This window comes from Rattus norvegicus, chromosome 3, assembly GCF_036323735.1.
Source record: "Rattus norvegicus strain BN/NHsdMcwi chromosome 3, GRCr8, whole genome shotgun sequence".
In the NCBI taxonomy this organism is placed as follows: Eukaryota; Metazoa; Chordata; class Mammalia; order Rodentia; family Muridae; genus Rattus; species Rattus norvegicus.
The window spans coordinates 33,746,266-33,765,615 of NC_086021.1; the positions used below are offsets into that span (position 1 = coordinate 33,746,266).

The following is a 19,350-nucleotide window of genomic DNA, read 5'->3' on the forward strand; positions in this document are numbered from 1 at the left end:
CCTCAATTCCTGAAGCCAATCTGTGTTGCAGGTGATTCTGTCCCAAAGTAATGAAGTCGAGGCTTTAGAGATCCATCAGAGATGTAAAACACTGCGCCTGCAGTGGATTTGATTCCTAGTACCTATATGGACCTGATGTCTTCTGATCTCCAAAGATACCAGGCATTCACATGGTGCGCGAAAGCGCTCTCTCTCTCTCTCTCTCTCTCTCTCTCTCTCTCTCTCTCTCTCTCTCTCTCTGTCTCAGACAAAACATTCCTACAGGCACATAAAGAAATCCTAGGGACTGGAGAGATAGCTCAGTGGTTAAGAGCTCCGACTGCTCTTGCAGAGGTCCTGAGTTCAATTCCCAGCAACCACATGGTGGCTCACAACCATCTGTAATGGGATCCGAAACCTTCTGGTGTGTCTGAAGACAGCTACAGTGTACTCTACTCACTCTACAGTGTACTCACATATGTAAAATAAATAAAAACCTTTAAAAAATAAATCCTAAAATTTTACTAATGAAAGTAGCCCCTACCTGGGTGTTGGGGCACACACTTAATCCCAGCACTTGAGAGGCAGAGGGAGGTGAATGGATAGCTGAGTTTGAAGCCAGCAAAAACTACATAGTGAGTCCCTTTCTCGAAAAAAATGTAGCCCCAGCAGGCTGCAAACTCTTCATCCATCTCTTACTATAGCCTTTCTGGTACTAGGATTGTAACCTATTATAGACTGGTTCCAGAGGTAGGTTTCAAACTACTGGTATTCTTAGGATGCCAGAAAGGTTTAGAGCCAGGATCCCCCCTCAGACCTTTTTTTTTTTTTTTTTCCGGAGCTGGGGACCGAACCCAGGGCCTTGCGCTTGCTAGGCAAGCGCTCTACCACTGAGCTAAATCCCCAACCCCCCCACCCCCAGACCTTTTGAAGACGTCACGTTTTTTTTTTTTGTTTTGTTTTTGTTTTTGTTTTGTTGTTGTTGTTTGGAGACTTGATTTCTCTGTGTAGCACTTCTTGTTGTTTGGAACTTGGTCTGTAGATCAGGCTGGCCTTGAACTCACAGAGGATCTGACAGCCTCTGCTCCCCATGCGCTGGGATTGGAGGTGTGGGTGTGGTGTGCTGGTGATAATGCGAACCATAGTTCTGTCTGGCCCTTTCCACAGGCACACAAGAGTGTTCATGACCACGCCTTGAGGTCAAGCGCCTCCCCCCCAACGCCTATGCTCTGGGCAAATCCTACCCACCTGAGAAGTCCCAGGCCCCTAAAAACCAACAGTGGATTCTGAGAACTGGTCTAATCCTGGAGCTCGCAGCATTTTACTGAACTCCCTCCTCGGCCCCTACGGACATCCTTATGGTAAAATCACAACCTTGACTCCAGCTGAGTCAGAAAAAGCGTTTCACACGAGTCTGAGTTGGTTCGTATCTTACTTGGATCTGACCATAATTTGGGTCAAGGCTTACTCCGTGACCAAGCCAGGCCCCAGCGCACGCTGCGGGCCATGCGGGAGCAGAGATGGCCCTCGGCTTTCCTATCTCTAGGAAGAACAGTTGCGGTGCAAAGAGTGAGCGTGCACCGCGGGAAAGGAGCCTCGGATCCGCGGAGCTGAACTCCGGTGTGGGGTCCGGGACGCTGCTCCCGCGAGGCCGGGAGGGGGCGCTGCTCCCCAGCACCTGCCGGGCGCGCGAGTCTCCGGAGGGGGCGCCCGTCCGCGTGTCCCGCGCCACTTCCCGGGAAGTTTCAAGTTTGAAAGTCAGGCGCTGAGGCCCGGGCTTCCGGAACCATAGTGGAGGAGAGGACTGGCGGGCAAGGCGCCATGGAGTCGGAGGGGGCGGCGCGCCAGGTGAACCAAGCGCGCGCAGCGGCCGCGTTTGCAGCTCTGAGCACCGGGTGCTCCGATCTTCACCCTACTCTGGCCTCTGCCTGAGCCCTGGGTTAAGACGCTTTGGTCCCCAGGTCCTCGAAGTGACGGAGATCCAGCCCGGCAGCATGCCTGTTACCGTGGAATGTGCCACCGGGGGTTGGGGGAAGAGGGCTCAAGTTCCTTAAAATTCGGTCTTCTAGAGACTTACAGGCGGGTGGAAATTTGCCAGGAGCTCAAAGGTTGGGATATACGGCCCTCCAAGAGAACTCGGGGGTGGGGGGTGGGGGAACGGGACGGACAAGACTGTGCGCGCAGTGGGCGTTGTCCCCAACACACCACACCCACAGGCTAGAACAAGTTGGCCACTAGAGGCACTTTTGGCTCAGCTTTGTGCAGGAAACTCTTGGCTCCAAAGAGGGGTCCACAATGTGGAGAGGTTCTGGTTAGATGTGTCACTTAAGTGGGGGAGAGAGGTACTGTTCTACGCCATGACAGTTAGAGGTGAGGGTGAGACGTTTATGTAGAAGAGAACATCAAGTCAGGACACGAGGTGAGGGTAAAGTGCGGTAGATTGGAGCACCTCAGTGGTTTAGGCCGCCTGTGAGACTGGATCTCACCCCCTCCCAGTACCCTTCCTCCGGAGATCCCTCTTGGCCTGTCTAGCTTATACACATTTTCCGATTTCCTGTGAGCCTCCGCCCTGCAGCAGCGGCAGCGAGGTGACTCAGGACCCCGGTGGCCAGCAGGCCCCCAGCTCTGTGAGAGCTTTGTTTGCTCTGGCCTTCTGGCTTGGGGCGGCCAAAGGATTTCCTGAGCCTCGCCCTTGCCCTCTGACAGCTAAGGCAGGACCAGCCAACCTAGCTGAGGCCTGGGGCTGGGGGATTGGGGGGCCCCTAAACTGAGTAGCCATTCTTCTTTCATGGGTCTTAGGAGATGGAACACAGAAAGGTAAGAGGGATAAAATAGGGTGGCTTCCAGGATCCTAGGGATGGAAAAGGGGGTCATCGGGAGTTGCCCTGGGCTGAGTCAGCCTCTGAGAGAGAGGTTTCTTCTCCATGCCTCTAATCTGGTGAACAGTTGTTGGGGTCTCTTACCTCCCTCCAGAGTTGACTTGCCAGACCTTGTTAGTTCTTGCTTGGCACCTCTGCTACAACACCTGTCTGTCACGTCATCTAAGGCAGAAGATAATAAGTTTTGGTGTTTTGGGGCACTGGCTGCCTTCTGCATGTGACCTAGAGTGAATTCTTTGTCTGTATTACTTCCCAGGTTCCACTTGGTTCTCAGACCTAGGGAGAGCCGTGTGGCAGGCTGGGAGAAAATGGGGTCACACGGTCCTTCGATCCAGGGTCACTCCTGTGTATTGCCTGTATGAGCAGGCCGTCTAACCCCTCTTTGTTCTTTGCTCTTGTATGAAATGAGAACCAGAGCTAAGCATGCGATCTGTGGCATCTCTGTGCTACCGAGGAGTAGGGAATTCAGTGTGTGGTTAGAGCATTAGAACTCAGGACCCAGAAGGCAGCAGGAGGACCTGGTCTTTTTTCTCTCTCCCTTCTTTGAAAGGGAGACAGGAGCTAGACACAGACAAGGCAGAGTTCTAAGGCACCCAGGAGCTCTGCCTACTGTGTCTGTGCAGCTGGCTGTGCTAAGACTTCCCTGCCCTTTGCAGCCTAGGACTGGCCAGAGAGCCCCCGAGGATGAGAAAGAGATGATCCGTCGAGCTATCCAGAAGGAGTTGAAGATCAAGGAGGGCATGGAGAACATGCGTCGTGTGGCCACAGACCGACGCCACCTGGGCCATGTGCAGCAGCTGCTCCGGGCCTCCAACCGCCGCCTGGAGCAGCTGCACGGCGAGCTTCGGGAGCTGCATGCCCAAGTTTTGCTGCCAGCCCCAGCCCACGGTGAGTGAGGAGTCTGAACAGACCCCAGGGACCAGGAGGCACAGGATCCTGGCCTTGGCTCTGACCACTGGATCAGAGCCCCTGACCGCCCTGTATCTTCTATGTTGCCTATATGGACATGAAGAAAACACTGCTTTCACAGAGGTCTGAACTCTAAGGTGGGATCACGCACCCCCTACCTTCTGTTGCAGAGCCAATGACCTCAGGACCCCAGCCACGGGCAGAGCAGTCGAGGGCTCGGCTCCTGGAGGCCTTACATAGGCAGCTGGAGGTAGAGCTGAAGGTGAAACAGGGGGCTGAGAACATGATTCACACGTGTGCCAGCGGCACCCCCAAGGTAAGTGCTGGGCCTGGCTTCTCATCTCCCTGATGGGAGAGACTTAGCTCTCAGGTCTATGGAGTACAAAGCCAGGCCCCGTGCCAACAGGGAGACGCTACTCAGCCCAAACTCTTCAGCCAATGCTAGAAGCACAGTTGGGCGGGTGAGGCAAGGCTCTGGTCCACTCTGTCAGCTATGCTCAACAGAAGACAAACAGAAGGTCCAGCCAGCTGCCGGCCCAGATCCCAGCATCCTCTGCGCTCCATCTGACAGAACGCCTTGCTCACCCCGCCATTTTCCACCCCTATTACATAGTTCAACAAGGGAGGCTTGCCTGTAGTATCTTCCTTGTAGGAGTTTGAACCTTGGTCTCTAACAGGGACTCAGCCCCACCCAGTCCCTGGTGGTCTGCCATAACCCCCACCTGATGGGGCGAGTGTCACATCCCCTAGGAGAGGAAGCTCCTGGCGGCTGCCCAGCAGATGTTAAAGGACAGTCAGCTGAAGGTGGCCCTACTCCGAATGAAGATAAGCGGTCTGGAGGCCAGTGGGTCTCCAGAGCCAGGTGAGGCCTCTCAAAGCAGGGAGGGTGGCACCCAATGGTCAAGGCTAAGGGTTCCCCCCCACCCCCTGCCCTGCAGGCCCTGACTTGCTGGCAGAGGAGTTGCAGCACCGACTGCGAATAGAGGCTGCTGTGGCTGCAGGTGCCAAGAATGTGGTGAAGCTGCTTGGTGGCCAGAGAATTCAGGACCGCAAGGCACTGGCCGAGGTCAGGCCCTGTCCTCTGCCTCATTGCTTTCTCTGCGGACTGCTTGTCTCCCTGGTGCCTGCACCAAGGGCTTCCTGCCTGTGTTGGGTAGCAGTGAAGACCCACGAGGAGGTGCGGCCTGAGCCCATTAACCCATCCCCGCTATTTATGTCTCCTCTGTAGGCTCAGGCCCAGCTCCAGGAATCCTCCCAGAAGCTGGACCTCCTACGGCTGGCCCTGGAATTGTTACTGGAGAGGTTGCCTCCCACCCACTCTCTTCGCAGCAGGGTGACCCGAGAACTGCGGATGGCCATGCTTGGGAACCCCCAGCCTCTGGGGACACTTGTGAAACCCATTGCCCTGACAGGTAGGTAGCAAGGATTCCCTGTAACTTCAGAGGGCCCCTTTCCTTTTGGAGAGGATTCTGAAGCACTTTAGGAAAGAGTTCAGTCCTGCTCGTGTGACCTTGGTTAGCTCACATTCCCACTCTGATTCTTGGTTTATCCATCTGTAACATAGAAACGACAGATAGTAGTGGCCCAGCATGGTGGTGCATGCCTTTAATGCGTGCAGGGGGATGACTGTGAATTCTAGCCTTGTTTACAGAGTGAGTTCCAGGCCAGCCAGAGAGTAAACAAAGAATAGAAGTGCTCTCCTGACCTATAGGATAGCTCTGTAAATCCAATAACTTCTGACACTTCAGCCGTGAACACAGTCAGAGCTTGACCAACATGGATGGCATTTAAATGTGTGGCCGTAATTAGGGAATAAATCGACAATCATCCCACTCCCCTGGCGGCCTGGGGCCGGGCAGCTTGGGCTACCTGTAAGTATTTTGTTGCCCTGGCTGGTCTCGAACTCAGAGACATGCCTGCCTCTACCTCCAGGGTGCTGGGATTAAAGGCGTGTGCCACTAGCACCCAGCCAGAAAGTTCTTTCAGAAGCCAGAAAGATCTCCCTGAGATCTGTCTCCTTGTATCAGCAGCTGACTGGCGGTCAACAAATCATGTGAGCAGGCTAGACCCTGTTGCAGCTACTGCAGAACACAATAGACAGACTAACAGAGTCTGTCCTGTGTGGGCTTTACCTAACCTTGGATAATCAAGGAGGGCTCCTTAGAACGGGAGGTGGAGGGTGGGGAGGAGTGTGAGTTTGGCCTTGGAGTTCTCATGGGCGTGCTTATGTCAAGCCAGCAAGTAGGGGAAGACAAAAGGAGCCTCTTGTTTAAAGGCAAAGAATTTGAGACTAGAGATCTGCCATGGGAAGCAGTTGGTAAAGTTCTTGCTTACTGTGTATGGGGTCCTGCGTTCAGTCCCCAACACCATATATGGTAGCGCACACCTATAAGCCAGCCCCCTGGGGAGCAAGGCAGGAGGATCAGGAGTTCAAGGGCGTCTTTAGCTACGTAGTGAGTTTGAGGCTAACTTGGGCTAGCAAGATCCTGTCTTTAAAACAAAAGCAGAACCATATCCTAGTCTGTGGCTGAACCTCCATTTCCTAAGATGAGTATTTTGCCTGAATACCAGCCTTGGTATTTCTGAAAGGTCTCCAAGTATTATCTCCTGGTCCAGCCTACCAAAGTGGCATCCCCAGACCCAGTTTCTGTCTTCAGGAGCTCCTGGGTGCCTGCTACTTCCTCCTCTCGCCCTCTACCCTTTGAGATAAAACTTGCAGTGATCTTAGGCAAAACATGTTTTGTCCCCATTCGGGACTCTCCCTTGCTGATCAGGTGGGAAGAAATAGGGCAGGGAGCCAAACGGCTGCCCATGGCCACAGGTTTGTGCGCCTGCTGCCGCTGTGCACTTGAGGCCATGGTGCCCTCCAGGCCCCAAGCTCAAGGTAGCAGTGTCCCTCATCCTGTGGCTCTGCGAAGCTCTGGGGGAAGTCCTGTTCTTACATTATTGCTGGTTCTGTCACTGCTCAGGCACCAGGAAGGAGAGCTAGTATGGCTACTCGGGGTGCTGGGTAGTTACCAAGTGTGGTAGATAGGGTTTAGTTCAGCAACTTCTAACTCTAACCCTCCTAGAGGAGGTGGTGTCCCTCTGGGGATCCCATTGGTAGCGGCTCCTGACAGAGTGCTCTCCTGACTCCCAACCAGGGACACTGCAGGTTCGCCTCCTGGGCTGCAAAGAACTGCTGGCAACCGTGCCCGGACGGTCTCCCATGGCTGTCCTGGCAGCTAGCCCTTCTGAGGGCTGGCTCCGAACCAGGTCCAGGCAGCAGCGTGGTGGAGGCGAACTGGCCAGTGAGTAAGGAGGAGCTGTGAGAGGTGGTGGGGCCCCTGCTCTGACATGTCCTGAACGTAAGCCTTGGCACTGCAGGTGAAGTACTGGCTGTGTTGAAGGTTGACAATCGTGTTGTGGGCCAGACAGGATGGGGACTGGTGGCTGAGAAATCCTGGGACCAGGCTTTTAGCATCTCCTTGGACCGAGTAAGGCTGGCCTTTGTGGGGTTAGGGTTAGCTGGGGGTACAGGGACAAGGGACACTCAGGTGAGAGCTGACACCAAACCCCATTCCTCAGCCTGGTCTTTTCCACATAGGCTCGTGAGCTGGAGATCGGGGTTCACTGGCGGGACTGGCGACAGTTGTGTGGTGTGGCATTCCTGAAGCTTGAGGAATTCCTTGACAATGCCTGTCACCAGCTTTCTCTCAGTCTGGTGCCGCAGGGACGGCTCTTTGCCCAGGTTTCTACTGACCCCTGACCTCTGATATGAGGTCTTTACAACTGACATTTTGGGTTGGGGTGATGGTTCGGTGGGTAAAGTGTGTTTACTGTGGCCAGCATCTGGGTAAAAACCATGTATGGGATCGTGTGTCTGTAACTTCACGGCATGGATTCCTTAGACCCGCTGGCCAGCCAGTTTGAAACGGTGAGTTCCAGGCTTAGTGAGAAATCCTGTCTCAGAAAATAAGGTAGAAGGGCAGAAACCACCCAGTGTAGTGTCAATATTGCCTACATTGGTGAGCACACACACGTGTGTGTCTGTGTGTGTGTCTGTGTGTGTGTATCTGTGTGTGTGTCTGTGTGTGTGTGTATCTGTGTGTGTGTCTGTGTGTGTGTGTCTGTGTCTGTGTGTGTGTATCTGTGTGTGTGTCTATGTGTGTGTGTCTGTGTGTGTCTGTGTGTGTATGTCTGTGTGTGTCTGTGTGTCTGTGTCTATGTGTGTGTCTGTGTGTGTGTCTGTGTGTGTGTCTGTGTGTGTGTGTCTCTGTGTATGTGTCTGTGTGTGTGTGTATCTGTGTGTGTGTGTGTCTGTGTGTGTGTCTGTGTGTGTGCGTCTGTGTCTGTGTGTGATAAAAACTGGTAACCAATGTAATGTGGGACTTGAGGGATGGAGACAGATCCACAAACAGGCCCACAGGGAGGCTCACATCTCTACCCTGAGTTTGTCCTGCCTCTTACGTCATCTTGAATACGTAAGTGTGTCTCCTCTGAGCCTCAGTTTCTCCATTGGCACCAATGAGGATGCGGCATCATCTGGGTCCTCTGAGTTCTGCTTCATACTAGCTTCACCTCACCGTTACGATAAAACACCAGTGGAGGCAACCAAAGGCAGGGAAGGGGTCATTTCAACTTACAGATTTACACCCTGCCCCTCACCCCACCCCACCCTCTTTTCTGAGGCAGGGGTTCTCTGTGTAGCCCTGGCTGTCCTGAAACTCACTCTGTAGACCAGGCTGGCCTTAAACGCAGAGATCCACCTGCCTCTGCCTCCCATATGCTGGGATAAATGTTGTGCTACACCATTGTCCAGTTGACAATCTATCTCGAAGGGAGTGGTGGCAGAAATTTAATAAGTCGGAACTCAAAGCAGAAACCATGGAGGAACCCTGTTGGCTGGCTTGCTCTCTGCCTCCCTCACAACTTAGCTTGGCTAGCTTTCTTATATAGCCCAGTACCGTCTGCGTAGGGATGGTGCCACCCACAGTGTGCTAGACCCTCCTCCATCAGTTAACAGTCAAGACAGTCTCCCCTGAGACACACCCACAAACCCTGTAATCCAGACAGCCCCTCTCAGATGCGTATGGAAAGTTAATGCTAACTAGGACACCTCCATGGTCGGGATTGGGATCAGGTGGGTCAGCCTGAGGAGTGAAAGGCAGCCAGCCTCCAGGTCTTAAGCTCTGTCCCTGTCCCCTTAGGTGACCTTCTGTGAGCCTGTCATTGAAAGGAGGCCGCGGCTGCAGAGACAGAGACGCGTTTTCTCTAAGCGGAGAGGTACGAAGGGTTCAAACTGTGTGACGAGAGCTGGGCTGACCCCTGGGGATGCTGGGACTGAGCCTGGTCTGCCTCCTCTAGGCCAGGATTTCCTGAGAGCTTCCCAGATGAACCTCAGCATGACGGCCTGGGGGCGCCTGGTCATGAGCTTGCTACCCCCCTGCAGCTCCCCGAGCACAGTCAGTCCCCCTAAAGGGTGCCCTTCGGCGGCAGCCTGTGAGACCTCCAGTTCTGCTTCTCCCAGGTGAGCCAGAGTGTGCGCCTCTCTGAGGCTTCTATCCCCCTCTCTGCCCTTCAGCATGGTCATGCGCCTCCCTGCTCCATGTGACTGGGCTCAGACATTTCCTTCTTACAGTAACTTCCGGCCCGTGAAGACTCTCCCAGGAGAAGACATGAAACCTCCACCCAAGCCCCCACGCCTCTATCTGCAGGAACCAGCCCCCGGGACTCCTGTAAGGGGTTCTGGAGGTCGGGACAGCAGGTGCAGAGGCTGCTAGGAGGGAAAGAGGGTCCGTAACTCTGCGCTGTCCTGAACCCATCTGTCCTCACAGTGTACCAAGCGCCCCCACATGGACCCTAGAACTGGAGTAGCGCCCCCTCTGGCAGCCTTGTCCACCAGGTACTCACTGGCTTCCATTCATTTAGAGACTTTGGTTTTTTTGTTTTGTTTTGTTTTGTTTTTGTTTTTGTTTTTGTTTTTTTTTTTGGTTCTTTTTTTTCCAGAGCTGGGGACCGAACCCAGGGCCTTGCGCTTCCTAGGCAAGCGCTCTACCACTGAGCTAAATCCCCAACCCCTTGGGTTTTTTTTTTTAAAGATTAAATGTGCATGTGCGCGCATGTGAGAATATGTGTGTGTGCGTGTATGTGTGTGTGCCTGCATGTGCATACAGACCCAAGTTGAAGTCAGAACACAACTTTTTTTTTCTTTTCTTTTTTTTCGGAGCTGGGGACCGAACTCAGGGCCTTGCGCTTGCTAGGCAAGCGCTCTACCACTGAGCTAAATCCCCAACCCCCAAAACACAACTTTTAACGACTCCTTTTTATTTTATGTTCATTGGTGTTTTGTCTGCATATATGTCTGAATGAGGGAGTCAGATCCTCTGGAAGTTGTGAGCCGTCCTGTGGGTGCTGGGAATCGAACCTGGGTCCTCTGGAAGAGCAGCCAGTGCTCTTAACCTTTGAGCCATCTCTCTAGCCAAGCACAAGTTTTTGGGAGGTGGGTTCTCTGTCTGCTTTGTTTCTGAAGCAGGTTTCGTTATTTCTACTACTGGACTTGCTGCTCATATACATGGACGGCAAGCAGCTTCTCCCATCTCCACCTCCCAATTCGTTGGTAGGAGTGCTGGGGCTGGATGTGGGCCAGCCATTGTGTCTGGATTTTCTTGTTTGTCTTTCTTTGTTCCTCCTCCCCCTCCTCCTACTCCTCTTCTCCCTCCTTTCTCTTCTTTCTCCCCCTCCTCATCTTCATCCTCCTTGTCCTCCTCCTCTTTCTTCTCCTCTTCCCCTTCTTCTTTCTCCCCCTCTTCCTTCTCCCCTCCTCCTCCTTCTCCTCCTCCTCCTTTCTCTGTGTAGCTCTAGCTGTCCTGGAACTCTCTATGTAGCCCAGGCTGACCTTGAACTCACAAGAGATCCACTTGCCTCTGCTTCTAGAGTGCTGGGATTAAAAGTGTGCACCACCACTGCTTGGCTTGCATCTGACTTTTCTTTCTTTTTTTTTTTTCCGGAGCTGGGAACCGACCTTGCGCTTGCTAGGCAAGCCCTCTACCACTGAGCTAAATCCCCAACCCCTGCATTTGACTTTTCTAAAGTGTGTTCCGGGGCATGGAATCTAAGCCATTTCAGTGCCTGAGACTTAGACTTCTTTAAAAATAAGGTCTTACAGCGTAACCCAGGCAGGTTGAACTTGTGATTCTCCTGCTTCTGCAGTCTGGGTGCTGGGATTACAAGTGTGCACCCCCACTCCTTTACATACTGATTGACACCTCACTCCCTAGCTCCTTGGGTATACAAACTGGCTTTCTCAATGTCTTCTTTCTATGCTAAATGTGGTCTTTTAATTCCAGATGTGGGGACAGCCTAGGCCCTTCCTCTCTTGCAGGAACCCCCCCCAACTTCAGGACTTCCGATGTTTGGCTGTGCTGGGCCGGGGACACTTTGGGAAGGTAGGTAGTTGAGGATGATGTAGTGGGGTTAGTAGATGGGCAAGCATCGTGTCAGCACATTGACTGGAGATGTGGGGATTGGGGGGAGCACTGTGTGGGCAGGTAGGCTTCTGTTCTTCTCACCTGGATCTGACTTTTTCTGGTCCCTAGGTCCTCCTGGTCCAGTACAAAGGAACGGGAAAATACTACGCTATCAAGGCACTCAAGAAACAGGAAGTGCTAGGCCGGGATGAGATTGACAGGTGTATATAACTGAAAAGTACTGGGTCTTGGAAGCCTGGGGTGGCCAGCCTGGGCTCCAGAAAGTACCTCACAATCCCAAGGGCCAGGTTAAGGTTCTCTTTTTGGCATTGGGCAAGCCCTCTTGCTTTTTTAGCACCTCAGGTAGCTCTTCTATAAATAGGACTGTGGTACTTTGGCAGGTTTGAAGCCTTCCCCACGTGTGAACCATCAACTTGCCTCCTTAGCTCTTTGAGTTCCCAGCCAGCCAGAGGGCTTGTAAGGGTGTCAGGGCACAGCCCATGCAGGTTCCTTCCCATGTCCTCCCTTGCAGCCTGTACTGTGAGAAGCGGATCCTGGAGACTGTGGGTCGTACAGGGCACCCGTTCTTGCTCTCTCTCCTTGCCTGCATCCAGACCTCCAGTCACGCCTGCTTTGTTACTGAGTTTCTGCCCGGAGGAGACCTCATGATGCAGATCCACGAGGATGTCTTTCCTGAGCCCCAGGCCTGGTGGGTTCTCTGGTTACTTGGTGCTTGCACCTTTGGGGTAGGGGAGTACCCAGCAGACAAACAGCATAGGATTGGAGGAGTCTTGGTGGGACCCTACAGCATACGAGGACCTTCATTTGCATAGCTGTGGATGGATGGAATCTGTCATCAGAACTCAGAAAGGTTGTTGCAGAGATGAGAGTCATGCTTGCTAATTGTGGACCACAGGATGGCACCAGGGTCTGCCTACCCAGCTCCACTTGCCGCTCTGTTGACAACAGTCTGGCCCAGCACATTGGCTCTCACCCTAGTGTGCGAGCGACCCTGAGTCAGATCTCAGATCCTCATTTGACTGCATGTAGGTGTGGCTGTGCATGGCCACCTGCAGCTGAGTGCAGGAGCCCTTGGCAGCCAAAAGAGGGCGCCAGATCTCCTGAAGCCGGAGTGGTCAGTTGTCCAGAACTACCTGGTATTGGAGATCTTGTCTAGTCGTGGGTATTGGGAGAGTAGTACTTCCTCTTAAAGGCTAGGCCATCTCTCCGGCCTCTCAGATCCTGACCTGAGTCAAATTATGATTGTCCCACAGAGGAGCTTTGAACGAAGGGTTTAGTGTGTGCCGGGCTCTACAAACAGAGCTACACCTCCAGCCCTTTATGTTCCCTTCTGTTTGTTTGTGTTATGGTTTTCTTTGAGACGGTTTTTCTGTGTAGCTCTGGCTGTCCTAGAACTTGCTTTATAGACCAGGAGATCTGCCTGCTTTTGCCTCTTGAGTGCTGGGGTTAAAGGTGTGTGTCATCACTGTCACCACCATGACCACGTTCACCACCACCACCACCACCATCACCACCACCACCATCACCACCACCACCATCAGGCTTTTGTTTGCTTTTTGAAAGAAAAGGTTCCACTATAGATTCCACTATATAGGCCAGTCTGGCCTCAAATTTGCTATCCTCCTGTCTCAGTCTCCCAAGTAGCTGGAGATACTAGACCCAGTAGCTCTGCCATAGTTGAGCAAGGACAGGTCATTCCTACATAGCACCACTGGAGTACTTTGGGCCTTTCCAGTGCTGTCCACATTACTTTGCTGAGACTCCTCCATGCCTGAGTCTGGCCGGGACTCCCAGTGCCAGGCCTCAATTCTCCCTGCCCCTCCCTCAGCTTCTACCTGGCCTGTGTGGTCCTGGGGCTGCAGTTCCTACACGAGAAGAGGATCATTTACAGGTAGCCTTTGCCCGAGAGGTGCAGGGTGGGCCTGGGGGCTTCCCTGTGCTGTGGCTGTGCCCCAGGCCTTTTCAGCCCCTTTGATCTTCACCTCTCCGCTACCAGGGATCTGAAATTGGATAATCTACTACTGGATGCCCAGGGCTTCCTCAAGATTGCAGACTTCGGACTATGCAAAGAAGGTGGGCTCCCTGTCCTGGATCACACCCAGCCCCGCCAGAAATCTCCCCATTCACGGGTGTCCATCCCTGGCCTTCAGTCCGATTAGGGGAACGGCTGAGAATACCCTAATTTGTATTTGGCCAGAGAAGCTATGATTAGGACTGAAGAAGGCGTTTGTTCTGTCTTTTATGACCTTGGCACACGAGTTCCTCAGAAACAATGACCTTGGCCCAGAAAGTCTCAGGGACACAGCAGATCTTGTTATTGGGTGTCACAGAGGCTGGCACCAGTTGACAAATGTGTGTATGTGTGGTATATGTCATACACGTGTGTATAGACATATATACACATGCATATGTATATATTATGTATGTGTATTCCATTGCTGGGCTTCCACCCATGGTCTCACATATGCTAGGCATGTACTCTACAACAGAGTCACACATCCATCTCTGGCCTGCTTTTTCTAAACTGTTTTTTGTATGTGTACGGGTGTTTTGCAGCGTGTATGTCTGTGCACCAGATGTATGTCTAGTGCCCATGGAGGCCAGAAGCGGGCCTCAGATACCTTGAAACTGGAGTTACAGACATTTGCAGGCTACCATGTGGGTGCTGGGAATCAAACCAGGGTCCTGTAGTGACACCCAGGCAGACACTGGCGTGGATATTGGTTTTGGTTTGCAGGAATTGGCTTTGGTGACCGGACCAGCACTTTCTGTGGTACCCCAGAGTTCCTGGCTCCTGAGGTTTTGACTCAGGAGGCTTACACTCGGGCTGTGGACTGGTGGGGGCTCGGTGTGCTGCTCTATGAGATGTTAGTGGGTGAGGTAAGTGCTAGGGCAGGGTTTCTGGGGCCTCTGGGGTGGGGACAGGGGGATGGCCTGCATAGCTTGCTGATCCCCAGTCTCCAGTGTCCGTTCCCAGGGGACACGGAAGACGAGGTGTTTGAATGCATCGTCAATGCTGATGTCCCATGTCCCCACTTCCTGTCAGCTCAAGGCCTCGAGCTCATTCAGAAGGTGAGACCCAAGGTCCAGGGCTTGGCTGGGCCCTGCTTGTGACCTGTGTGTACCCTGCCTCCACCTTGGGACCCTATAGCTTAAGTGGGTACCTACAGGGCAGCCAGCATCTGGAGTGGCAAGCCCTCAGGTTTACCTCCTGCCCTGCTTCCTACCAGCTCCTCCAGAAGTCCCCAGAGAAGCGTCTAGGGGCAGGAGAGCGGGACGCCGAGGAGATCAAGGTTCAGCCATTCTTCAGGGTAAGTAGCTAGAATGCAGCAGTCCTCACTGCCTGGTGAGGTGGGGAGGCTGGGTGGCCTCTCGGGTCTGCGGTTCCCACATTCCTGTCCTCCTCTACCTTGTTCAGACCACCAACTGGCAGGCCTTGCTTGCCCGCACTGTCCAGCCCCCCTTCGTGCCTACCCTCTGTGGCCCTGCAGACCTTCGTTACTTCGAGGGAGAGTTCACCAGCCTGCCTCCAACCCTGACCCCACCAGTCCCCCGCCGTTCCCTCTCTGCTCGCCAACAAGCTGCCTTCCGGGACTTTGACTTTGTGTCTAAGCGGTTCCTGGAGTCCTGAGGGTCTCCTGGCACCTCTGCCAGAGTGTAGGAAGCCTCCACTTATCCATGTGCCTGGGCCAAAGGATTTAATGAGTGTGAGATTCTAGGTAGTGGCCATGGGGCTGCCGTTCGAGGCTTTTCTCGGTGTTGCTGCTATAACCCCTCTCCTTATTCTTCTGCTTCCTGGTAGACCCCAGACCAGGAAAGACCCCACAGCAGCATGGTTGGTTTCTCTTTTTAATACTTGACTTCATATAGAGTATTAAATTAATAAAACTGTACACTCGAGGTAGCCAGGCCAGGGGTTGTGGTGGTGTCTAGGTTCTTTTTGAACACACTTCCCCCAACTTATTTCTTTTTCTTCTATGTCTTCCTTTAGGGGGATGCCATGGGGGTTCTTTCTGCTTCTCTGGTGAGGGCTGGAAGCCCTAGGAAGGAGTAGAGGCCTTAGGCTGACTAGGCTGATCCCTAGCTGGCACAGCCTCCGGCTTTTAGGCATAGTAACAGCCTTCTCTCCAGCAAGCCTAGACAACCTGGCTGCTGCCTTCCTCCTCTTCCTCAGCCCAGAGGGTCTCCCAGGGCCCAGAGGGCCAACCACAGAAAAAGTGGGCCAGGTTTCGAGTCGGACCTCGGTCAAAGGGGTTGCTGGTGCGCTGGCGGAGGTAGGCGATTCGGTGTGAGGATATAAACTCCCACGTAGTAGTGTTCCTGGCTACCAGGTAGAGGTGCGAGGCCAGGAGCAGGCTAACCACTAATGCAAAGAAGGAGAGTAGCAGGAAGGTGGTGAACAGGAGCCCAGTGGATCGGAGCCACAGCCCCCAGGGCTGGAAGAACTGGAGACCAGACCTACAGGACAGTATGCAGAGTTAGAGCCGGGGAATGCAGGATCTGGGGGAGTCCTCGCTCTACGAGTACTGTGTGCATGCTGCCCGCACCCCTCAGTGTACCTACCATGCCAGGTACAGGCCCCACAGAAGAACCACCAGCTGCAGTGCCAGGTAGGCCACAAAGAGCGGGTGGTTGCGCTCACCCACACAGTTCTCCATCCAGGGACAGTGGTGATCATAGCGACGAACACAGCGGCGGCACTCACGACAGTGTCGGGCACGCAGGGGCTGCTGTGGATACAGAGGGCAGTTGAGGCTCAACACTGCCCCTCCTTTGGGGAGAGGGCTGAAGGCTATAGTCAGGTCCCACACGTGGGAGGCATTCCTGCAGGGGAGGCAGGGTAAGGTGCCAGGGCACCAAGGCTGGAATCTTAACTTGGCCCGGTTCCCCCTACGAGAGCCTCACTTACCAGCACCAGGCAGTATCTGCAGCGTCGAAGTGGGATAGCCTGAGGAACCATGGCTGTCTGTTCCTCCTTCGGCTCCTCCTGAAAATGAGAAAAGGGTATGAGATGGGGGGGGGGGGGTCTCCTTCCTTCAGAGAGGCAGATGATACGGGGGCATCTCTTTTAGGGTTCACTTGGTTCCAGTTGTGCAGGACTTGGGGCCCATCCCATGTGGAAGGAAGCATGTACATGGGGGTGTCCTGGACACTTGGTGGCTTTTGCAAGACAACTGTCCTCACTCGGGCCTTGGTGAGGTCATCCTTGTAGGAGCAAAACCATAGGGTAGGCCAGAAGCTTCATCAGGACGCCCCGCAGTGTATGCAGCTCAGGGGTTAACATCAACAGAGGTCTCACTTCCCTGTTGACCCGAGGAGGTGTGTGGACCTCGAGGTCCAGGGTTACCTGAGGCTGGGGCTGAGCAGTCACATAGCCGGGGTCCATGAGTGACACAGCCAGATAGAGCAGCAGCGAGCCCAGCACCAGGAGCAGGAAAGTGAGGGGCAGGAACAGTTCCCCTTGCTCTTCCCATTGACGCAGCTCTGGGGAGGCCAGAGGACAGTGAGGCTCATAGCAAGGAGAAGGGAGGGGAGAGAAAGTAGCTGGAGGGGATGGAGAGGCTAGGCCTGATGGGTGTGGAAGGGGAGAAGGGGTTCCCCATGGGAAGAGTCAGTCCTCAAAGAGGGTGGGGCCAGGAGCCCTGGCTAGGAAGGGCCCAGCCTGTTTAAGCCCATAGTAGTGTGTGACAATTCTGGGAGGTGGGAGGGCTGAGAAGTGAGGGGACATGGTGACACCAGACAGCTGAGTGTAGACAACTCTAGAACCCTTGGCTGAAAGAGAGCAGAGGAGGTTTTGAAGGTGGCTGACTCCTGGTGTGGGAGCCTGAGGACAAAGGGCAAAAAGCAATGAAGGACGGCTGCAGAGGAAGGAAGCCTCAGTGGTGGGCTCTGCTGCTTCTGGAAGGGAGACCCAGGTCGGGGACTGCTGCAGGAAATGATGGGGAAAGGAGATGCAACCAGGGGTTGGAGACCTGCTCCCCGATATAGTGGCGCTCTTTTGGGCAGTTTAGTCATTTCATAGGATTTGGGGAGCTGACCAGAAAGCCAAATCCTTAAGTCTAGTCAATTTCTTAATCCTATTTAGGGAGAGGTTGGGAGGCAGTTTCTGGGAAGGACAGATAGTGCTCAGGGTCGGGGGAGATGGGGCCCCTAGTCGGTCCTCGGATTGATGGGCTCTGGTGGTCTTTGGATGATGGATCTGTCGGTGACAGGAGATTACTGGGATTAATTAGGGACCAATTTGGGAATCAGGCAGAGATAGGATGGCCCCTGGACCGACATATGGAGAAAGACGCTTGAGGAACTGGCGGAGATGGAAATGGAGATCTCAATGTGTCTGAGGATTAGGGGGACCTGGTGAGACCCACGCGTGAGGGGAAACGCGGGATCGGGTGGGCTCGGGGTGGCGCGGTGTCCGGCTCACCGGTGTCGTGCAGGAAGAGCACCAGCGTGATTCCCCAGGTCAGCACGGTGTGCCCAGTTCGCACCAGCATCCCAGAGTTGAGCAGCGGCCAGAGAGCCATGGCCTCGGCCCCCGCCCGAGCCCACCCGGAAGAAGCGCGCGGAAGGTGGGGCCGCGGAGCAGCGGGGCTGCGGCAACGCGGGGATTGGTGGCTCTGCATTAGGGGCGGGGCACGGGCGACTCAAGGAAGCTGTCTATTGGGTGCCACCAGCGGCCCCTCAGGCCAACAGGTGCCCGAGGAGGCTGAAGGCGGGGCCCGCGCGCGCACAGCCCATAACTCCCTAACTCCGCCTCCGGTGGGCCAGGTAACTTTGCAAAACCCGGGAGGCGGAAGCATTGGGAACCCCCTCCCCGCGCATGCGCAGACGTGCCTATCTTTGATTCCCCGGAGGCCACGCGGTGCTTGCTCCCAAAGGGTGATGGGCCGGGCTTGCACGAGGGTGCGCCTTGATGACACTCTTGCCTCTTATTCGCTTTCTGATAAGGATGATGGGAAAAAGGAGGGCTCTGGTGCGTAATCTGGAAACGCATGGCCCGGCTTGGAGAAATAAATTGTAGGTCCCATGACTTTCGAGGCAAGTTACTGAACTTCTTTAAGCTATTTTCTCCTTCTTCCATGGGGTTGGTGATAGAACGGCCTCCTCTGCTACCACCACGGCCCAGCCAGACTGACTTTCTCTCCTTGTGTTCCTAGGACCTCCCCCATTCAGCTGACTTCCACCTGATTACCTTCTTCCAGCCCCATCCCCAGTATTCAAGCTCTTGGCGGTTTGTTTTGGTCAAATAGATATCCCTTTTCCTGTAGGACAACTGACTTCCCAAGACCAGAGCGGGTGGGGGTGGGGGTGGGGGGGTTAGGGCCAATCAGGCTATTCCATGAGAATGAGATTACTAAACAGTCTGGGGATTAACACAATTGATATAGAATATTTGTCTAACAAGCACTAAATGCTGGGTTAGGTCCCCAGCATGGTATATATGGTATGGTGGTGCATGCCAATAATCTCAACGAGCTGGAGGTAGAGGCAAGAAAGTTTGAGGCCATCCTCGATACAGTGAAGGGAACCAAAGCCAAATGTGACATAAAAGCTTGTTCCCAAAAAAGGGGTTGGGCTACCCACACCTTTAAGCCCATCCTTTGGGATGTAGAGAGACAGACAGATGGCCAGCCTGGTCCAAGTAACAAGTTCTAGGCCAGCTAGGGCTGAATAGTGAGGCTCTGTCTATGGGAAAATAAAAAAGATGAAAACAAAACAAACAACGCCACACACACACACACACCCTATTTGTGAGTTGGGGAGTGTGTGTGTGTGTGTGTGTGTGTGTGTGTGTGTGTGTGAGCTGATGTGATAGCTCACAGAAATGAGAAGACAATTCTAGCTTAGCTGTTGCTTCTCTCCTGCCATGTAGGGTTTTAGGGACAGAAATCAGGTCATCAGGCTTAGAGGCTAATGTTGTTTTGTGTGACTGTTTTACCTGAAAGTATGTCTGCGCACTGTGTTCATGCCTCGTGTCTGCAGAGGTTATCAGAGTGCCAGGTCCCCGGAGGTACAGATGGTTATAAGCACCCTGTGAGTGCTGGAGACTGAACTGAGGTCCCTTGCAAGAGCCACAAGTACAATGGTGCATGGTGGCGCACACCTCTAATCCC

General features: G+C 53.8%; 2 protein-coding genes across 10 annotated transcripts; one reads left to right on the forward strand and one right to left on the reverse strand.

The window, feature by feature from the left end:
- Positions 1–1,344: 1,344 nt before the first annotated feature.
- On the forward strand, positions 1,345–15,140 carry Pkn3 (protein kinase N3). 7 transcript variants are annotated; one of them, XM_006233772.5, is made up of 22 exons: positions 1,536–1,827; positions 3,515–3,746; positions 3,938–4,083; positions 4,518–4,629; positions 4,706–4,833; positions 4,996–5,179; positions 6,911–7,057; positions 7,134–7,243; positions 7,354–7,497; positions 8,957–9,032; positions 9,114–9,276; positions 9,388–9,484; positions 9,584–9,651; positions 11,131–11,194; positions 11,345–11,436; positions 11,748–11,924; positions 13,065–13,127; positions 13,233–13,309; positions 13,974–14,116; positions 14,201–14,308; positions 14,467–14,547; positions 14,655–15,140. In XM_006233772.5, the coding sequence occupies exons 1-22, from the start codon at positions 1,801–1,803 to the stop codon at positions 14,865–14,867; spliced, it is 2,652 nt and encodes an 883-aa protein (XP_006233834.1). In that variant the 5' UTR covers positions 1,536–1,800; the 3' UTR covers positions 14,868–15,140. The 7 variants fall into 7 exon arrangements, 6 of the variants coding, with proteins under 6 accessions (XP_038960670.1, XP_038960668.1, XP_006233834.1 ...); XM_006233774.5 differs by lacking the exon at positions 1,536–1,827 and adding an exon at positions 1,865–2,087; XM_008761640.4 differs by lacking the exon at positions 1,536–1,827 and adding an exon at positions 2,139–2,398.
- On the reverse strand, positions 15,073–17,942 carry Zdhhc12 (zinc finger DHHC-type palmitoyltransferase 12). Of its 3 annotated transcripts, none has more exons than XM_039105583.2 (5): positions 17,661–17,942; positions 16,584–16,720; positions 16,146–16,223; positions 15,879–15,966; positions 15,073–15,694 (listed from the first exon to the last, which is right to left on the reverse strand). In XM_039105583.2, exons 1-5 carry the CDS (start codon positions 17,857–17,859, stop codon positions 15,600–15,602), a joined length of 597 nt encoding a protein of 198 aa, XP_038961511.1. In that variant the 5' UTR covers positions 17,860–17,942; the 3' UTR covers positions 15,073–15,599. The 3 variants fall into 3 exon arrangements, with proteins under 3 accessions (XP_038961511.1, NP_001013257.1, XP_038961512.1); NM_001013239.1 differs by having other exon boundaries at positions 15,800–15,966; positions 17,661–17,778; XM_039105584.2 differs by lacking the exon at positions 16,584–16,720 and having other exon boundaries at positions 15,800–15,966; positions 17,661–17,817.
- Between the last annotated feature and the right edge of the window lie 1,408 nt (positions 17,943–19,350).

What these genes read in the sequence shown, in the direction of transcription:
- Pkn3 (XM_006233772.5), top strand. Translation starts at nt 1,801, where the DNA reads ATGGAGTCGGAGGGGGCGGCGCGCCAG. An exon ending in TTAGCATCTCCTTGGACCGA is followed by an intron (nt 7,244 to 7,353) that starts GTAAGGCTGGCC and finishes TTTTCCACATAG; the next exon opens with GCTCGTGAGCTGGAGATCGG. An exon ending in TCCAGTTCTGCTTCTCCCAG is followed by an intron (nt 9,277 to 9,387) that starts GTGAGCCAGAGT and finishes TCCTTCTTACAG; the next exon opens with TAACTTCCGGCCCGTGAAGA.
- Zdhhc12 (NM_001013239.1), bottom strand. Translation starts at nt 17,760, where the DNA reads ATGGCTCTCTGGCCGCTGCTCAACTCTGGGATGCTGGTGCGAACTGGG. An exon ending in GCTCTTCCTGCACGACACCG is followed by an intron (nt 16,721 to 17,660) that starts GTGAGCCGGACA and finishes TGGCCTCCCCAG; the next exon opens with AGCTGCGTCAATGGGAAGAG. An exon ending in TGGGGCCTGTACCTGGCATG is followed by an intron (nt 15,695 to 15,799) that starts GTAGGTACACTG and finishes ACTGTCCTGTAG; the next exon opens with GTCTGGTCTCCAGTTCTTCC.